Genomic DNA, 6,467 nt, shown 5'->3' with positions numbered 1-6,467 from the left:
TCCTTCCTTCCTTCCTTCCTTCCTTCCTTCCTTCCTTCCTTCCTTCCATATGACAAAGATCCTTCAGTGTGTTGATGTGGAGATTCTCTTCAGCAATGCAGACTGCAACTCCTCTGCTTCTTATTCTTTGAGATTTGTGGTGTTTGACATTGTTCACTCTTAGGCCAAACTTGTGAGAAGCCTCCAGAATATAACGAGGTTGGTTCTTAGATGACAGATAAAATTGATTGCTGGACTCCTACCTGAAGAATTTCTGGCCCATTCTGGCGCTTATGCTCCCTGGGGTTAGAATGCAGGATCACCTCCACCAATATGGTTTTGGGGGAGGACATTAGTGGAAGACACAAACATTCCATTTAAAATGTGATTTAATAGCAATATGAACTCAACACTTTTGGTGGTGACATCACGTGAACACTGATCATGAAAATAATACACCTGAGTTGAAGACAGATGTCAGCTACAAACTCATGTCAAACAATTCTTTATTTTTTATGGTACAAATTAAAAGTGACAGATCTGAAGCTGTTTAAGAAATACACAAAGTGCAGCTTTACTGACCATACAGATATTGCTCTAGATAAAGTACAGTTTGTCAGTGTTTTTTTTTTTTTTTTTTTTTTTAACATTAAGCAACCTGTGCAGGTAAATCAGCTTTGGTTTCAATGTCAGAGCAAGTTAGGAGCTTTTAAATATCCAGTTTGGCTTCTTGGTCACAAGTCCATCATGGCAACTCCTCTAATATCAATATCCTTATTATTATTATTATTGGAAAACGATAGAGTCCCTCTTTGTACTGCCCCCTTCCTGCAGCGTGCAGCATGCATGGAAAAGCAGATCTCTTGGCAGGGCGTCATTAGTGACCCTGGTGACCATTCTGTAGATTATAGCACAGAGGACATCAAAATAATAACCAGAAACTCACTTCCTTGACAAGAAACTAACAAGTGTGCCTCACAGAATCTCAAATCAGAGACGAGCAAACCACGTGACAAAAAGCTCATTACAAAATGTTATCCCGACGAGATTTTAGAGTCAAACATTGACATGGAAATTCAATTCTGTTTTCTCCATCTTTGTCTCTCATTTTGTGTTGGTCATTAATGGGGTACAAGTAGAGTGCTGAGGTAAACACTGATGAACAGTTTATCTTTTTTTCTTAAATAGAAACAGTTTAGTATTGCAAGATTGTCAGCAACATTTAGCCATATCTATACAATGTGCATATACCTACATACATTGAGCTTTGGTCCAGCATTGAGAAGACGAGCAAAGGCAATTCATAATTACTTTTTGGTTATAGCTTGAGTTTTTTGTACGCCTCTACTTGTTCTTTTCTAGCTCCTTTTGCCTCCTTGTTCTCTTTGTGTGTGTGTTTGTGTGTTTGTGTGTGTGTGTGTGTGTGTGTGCGTGTATGTTTGTTTGGTAGGGGAGTAGATGTGGGTTGGTACAACATAAATAAATTGAAACCTCTGAATGCTTTTATATTTGCAACTCTCCAAAACAGCTTTTGGTTGGAAGAAATCTCCCAAAATCCATGCTGGAGAAAACCATAAACCAATCACAGAAACGGAAGGTGAAAGGAACAGCATTGTTGGCCCGCGTGTCAGGTAGAAATAATGAAGAGAGCTCAAAATCAGTCAGAAACGAGGGGCAATGCTCAAAAGACAATCCCATGAGCTGGAAACTGCTTTCTGTTGTGAATCGTTGGTGGCAATATTAACTTTCAGGGACACGGAAACATGAAAATGCACTGTCCTTTCCCAATGGAGTCAGCATTGGAGTCAAACCGTAGGCGTGGTCCACGAGACCCACAAGTGAGTTACACACACGTACATCATTTATATCCCCAAGAACCTGTTCAGGCACCTCTTTATGCCTCATACCAAAAATCTGTTTGTAAAAAATTAATATAAGAAGCATTACAACACCTTATAAATAATTTACAAAACATAATACAAAATTAGAAAGCTGTAAAAAAAATCACTGCACATGAATGATTTCACGACTGTGGGATGAATAGATTCCTTTTTGCGCTACTCTGGAAGATTATATGTATTTTACATTTCACCATCCTGGTTGTTCTCTCCCAATATAGATCTCAGAACTGAGCAGACCTCATATAACTGCTCCTGGCATATGATTAAACATTTAGCATCCATCGTTCTGGGTCTTGTGAACTTTTCTTCTTGGGGAGTTTTTCTTTGTTGAAATTGGAGCAGTTCCTAGGAGAATATGCATTGAGTTTTTCAGTGAAGAAAAGTTGGTCATTTGACTCCCAGCCTATAAGTATTTATGCAGTTTTGGTGGTGGTGATGGGTGCCAGTGAGGGGTGGAGTGGGTAAGTAAGTGATGGAATGGGTCTAGTGGCATTGTTGACATTGATGTTGAAAGAAGCTGTGGTCCAGTTGCCAGTGTGCCAGAGAGATGGGAACCTCAGGAGCATCTGCTTTTTTGAGTTCCCCTGCTGGTTTTGATGTGGTCTCCCAAACACTGCATGAATTCAACAGACCTAATGAATCTCCCGCAGTATTGACATTACTACTAGCAGACTAACCAATAGGGGAAAACAAACGGAGCCACAACAAAATTAGGGTTGGACATTGCTGTGGGCAGTGCAAATGTTTGGACACCTTGAGGGCAGGGGTAGTGGTGGTTTTTTCTTTGAAAATTTGCCTGAAACTATTACATGTAACATTATTATTTATTAGAAACAGATATTTACATTTCAACAACAGGGAAACATATGCAAATCCCTCCTTCATGCCCATTTAAACAAATACCTCCCATCTACATCCACTGGAAAAGGCCAAAGAGCTAAAAAACTCAATCCATGAACTAGTTGTCACTTCTACCTTCTCTTAGTTTCACAATATTCTTTCTGTCCATTCATCAAATGGAAGGAAAAGATGGTAAATTTTTCAAGATAAAATAAATTTATTTGTCCCAATTCTGAAGGATCTTCTGAAAAACTGTGAGCAATCTCTCTCTCTCCATCTCTCCTCTCTCTCTCCATCTCTCCTCTCTCTCTCTCTCTTCTCTATCTATCCCTCATCTCTCCCTCCTCCCTCTCTCTTCTATTTTGCTTTTCTGTCTCCCTCTCCTCTTCTCTCTCCCTTCTCTCTCTATCTCCCTTTGTCTGCCGGTCCCTCTATCTCAACTAATATACCTTATATGTGGACTGTTCTCTATCCTCATGGAGCTTCTCTCATCTCTTAAACTCACTCTTGAATTTTGATTATTACTTTTCTCTGTGACTCATCATCCCCACCCACTATTAACTCACTGCCCCGATAATATATATAGTTCTAGAGTGACAGTCCAGTGCAAAAAAACCCAAAACCAAAAAACCCCTAAAAAACAAAAACCAAGCCCTGACAATCAATATTGGAATGAAAAAAGATATGGCAGAAAGCATGAGGCGAACAGTATAACATTATGTGATAGGCTGTAACAACCCTAACAGCTTTGTTTATTTGTTGACCTGTTTCTCTGGGAATGGGGGTGCATATGTATGAATGTGTATTTTTTACTGGCATTTCAAGAAATTTCTTTGGCTAGAAGACTTTGGAGAGAAATCGTTTTGCATAGGACCCCAACACAGGGATGTAAGTAAGTGTTGGCTGCCTCATATTGCATGGAAGTATTGAACCAACTGTGCAATTTCTATTTCTCTTACAAAATGAATTTTGGTGAGCGCTCCATGTTCCATGTCAGCAGACAGAAAAAAACCAAGAGCCATGCTGTGGACAGCAATGAGCACAATTACAGCATGGGCTAACGGTGACAGTCCATTGAGAGTATTCCTAGTTAGCTCAAAGTTTCCCAGTTCTATTCCATCAGAGTCAAAGTGGAAAGATGCTTTTAGTTTCCCCCTCTTAGGATGGTTAGGCAGAATTTTGGGGATGCAGATGTGGGGAGAGGCACAGAAATCCATAAAAGAGAAGGAACAAATGTCACTTGCTTCTTTTTCTTCTTTTAAACCCACAAGTCCTCATGAGAGGAAAATACCACTAATTTGGCGCATGGCCACTTGGAGACCACTCAGCCCCAGACAACAAATCATTATGAGTGTCACAGGATGGCTTCAGGAAGAGATCCCACCCCACTGGTGAGAATAACGGGCAGGAGAGATGGGAAAAACCAGACTTTCTATTATTTCTGGAAAGTACAAATGTAAAAATTCATAACACAACTTTACACTCATAAAAGTGTAGACTAACAATCAACCGAGTTGGCAGCGCCATGTTTCTGACTTTGGTTAATAGGTTCCAGAGTGAATCAGCACTTGGTACTTGGAAGGTTACATTCTCCCCTCCAGGTGGCAGGCTTGTATTCTCTTTGAACACATACAAGTTGGTTTGCTTTTTTGTTTTTTGTTTTTTGCTTTTTTCCCCTTAAAATGTGTCCACATTTTCATAATATACAGAAAAATGCACTCAGTTATTTGGTTTACTTTCAGTCCATTAAAAAACTGGCTTTTTGGGGGGAGGGGAAAGTGGGGGGGGGCAAATTCTACCACACACAGCAAGTGTGGTGCATTCTTCATGAACATTTTAATTGTTTTGGAAAATCACATGGACATTTAGAAAGTGTTCTGTCCACTTTGTTGTTTTCTCAGTCTTTTACTTACAAGGGTGACAAATGGAGCTACAATTGCCCAGTTCCAGTGACAGGCTTTCCTTTTCTTACATTTGTTTTTGGTTGGGGTGTGTGTGTGTGTGTGTGTGTGTGTGTGTGTGTATGTGTATGTATGTATGTGTGTGTGTGTGTGTGTGTGTCTCTTTTTCTCTCCCTTTAGGAATTTTCTTCCAGAGAGTCTGTTAAAGGCTCCATTGGGATGGCTGTGGCCGGCTCATGCTGTTTTAAACGTTTAATTGTGTTCTTCAGGGCCTGTCTTTTATTGCAGAACCAAACTCTAACTACTTCTCGGTCATAATTCAGCTTCTCTGCAATTTCTGTCATTTCTTGCCCTGAAGGGTGTGTGTTCTTCTCAAAGTGGGCATTCAAGATCTCCAGGGCTTGGGGCGTGAAGGAGGTGCGCCTCTTGCGCTTTTTGGAGGGCTCGCTCCCGATAAACTCGGTCAGGTTCTGCATACCTGCCCGATGGCGGGCCTCAGCCTCAGCCATCCACCGTTCAAGCACCGGCTTGATCTTCTGGGCACTTTTAGGGGTGATGTCCAGCTTTTCAAACCTGGCAGGATACAAAAGGCCAGGGTTCAGTTTGGCTGTCAGACTGCTAGCTAGAGTGTTCTCTTGGGCTTCCTGTGGTAGGAAAAAGTGGCTTCTCAGGATGGTGTGTCTGGGGGGAGAATTGAGAAAGAAGAGTCTTACACTGGGCACTCTGCCAGGGTGGGCCTGCCTGCCTGCCTGATGGACTGGCAGAGGGAATTGACAACGGGTTAGGAAAACCACCGGCGGAGTCTTGACAACTTAATGCTCCAACATGCACACACATGTGCGCGCACACACATGCAAGCTCATGCACAAATGCACAGGTGACAGAACAAAGGGAGGGGAACTAGGAACATATAACCAGAGACAGAAAGAGACATTTAGGACCAAAATAGACACCATAATTTGCGGAAATCCTAAAGTTTCTCAGTACATTATAAAATCCAAGCTTTGGATTTAACAAAGAAATCTTTTAACAATCTTAAGGCAAAACTTTAATGACAGGAAATGACATCAAATGCACCAATTTTCATCCTCCTTCAGTTGCAATTATCCTCAAAAAATCCTATAATGATTTCCCAGTTTTTCAATATTAGTTAAAAGTTAGAATTTTACAATATTCCATGATAGCACTATTAATTCTCAATCTCTCTCTCTCTCTCTCTCTCTCTCTCTCTCTCTCTCACCATTCCCCTTCCCCTTTCCTTTCCCTCCTCCCCCATTTCATATCACTTGCTTCTCTCTTTATCTTAAAGTTTTGTTTTTCACCACATGCTTTGAGTGCTTTTTCTAGGTAAAACCTATTCCATCACTACGGTGGTATTCAGCTCAAATAGCTCAATGTACTATAATTATTTTGAATACTCCACACCTGGATTTGCTAAGATAAACTCATGCCTTTCAGATGAAGTAACACATAGTACATTAATATTGTGGAGGCCTCAAGCTGGGTTTATTATGGAATACTAGCCATATGTATTGGAATAATATTATTTTCTGTAAATGAGGTCTCTTATCTATCTTATCTAGATATCATTTTGCGATCAGAAGTCTTTTTTGTTGTTGTTACATTACATCAAACAAACAATAGGAAACATTTGGGCTATAGAAGCATACACAAGTAAATATTTAAAGAGTTATCCTAATAAATTCATATCCATGCTCAATAAAATACCAAGTCACCTATGATTAATTGTATTTTGGGGTTTCTCAATTCTGCATGGCAACCCCAGCCATTTGAGCTGTTCTCTCTCTCTCTCTCTCTCTCTCTCTCTCTCTCTCTCTCTCTCTCT

At 40.4% G+C, this 6,467-nt stretch overlaps 1 protein-coding gene across 1 annotated transcript in view; it reads right to left on the bottom strand.

Moving 5' to 3' along the window:
- Window positions 1-4,797: 4,797 nt before the first annotated feature.
- The window catches only part of POU6F2 (POU class 6 homeobox 2), a 394,263-nt gene continuing 392,593 nt past the window's right edge, over window positions 4,798-6,467 (bottom strand). Inside the window, exon 9 of the mRNA XM_027835747.1 lies at window positions 4,798-5,302. Within this exon, the coding sequence (XP_027691548.1) occupies window positions 4,798-5,302 (505 nt within the window). The remainder of the gene's footprint in view (window positions 5,303-6,467) is intronic.

Source organism: Vombatus ursinus, unplaced genomic scaffold (assembly GCF_900497805.2).
Source record: "Vombatus ursinus unplaced genomic scaffold, bare-nosed wombat genome assembly UNPS02014817.1, whole genome shotgun sequence".
Classification (NCBI taxonomy): Eukaryota; Metazoa; Chordata; class Mammalia; order Diprotodontia; family Vombatidae; genus Vombatus; species Vombatus ursinus.
Note: the sequence above shows the minus strand (reverse complement) of the source record. Positions and strands in the feature narration are given on the sequence as shown.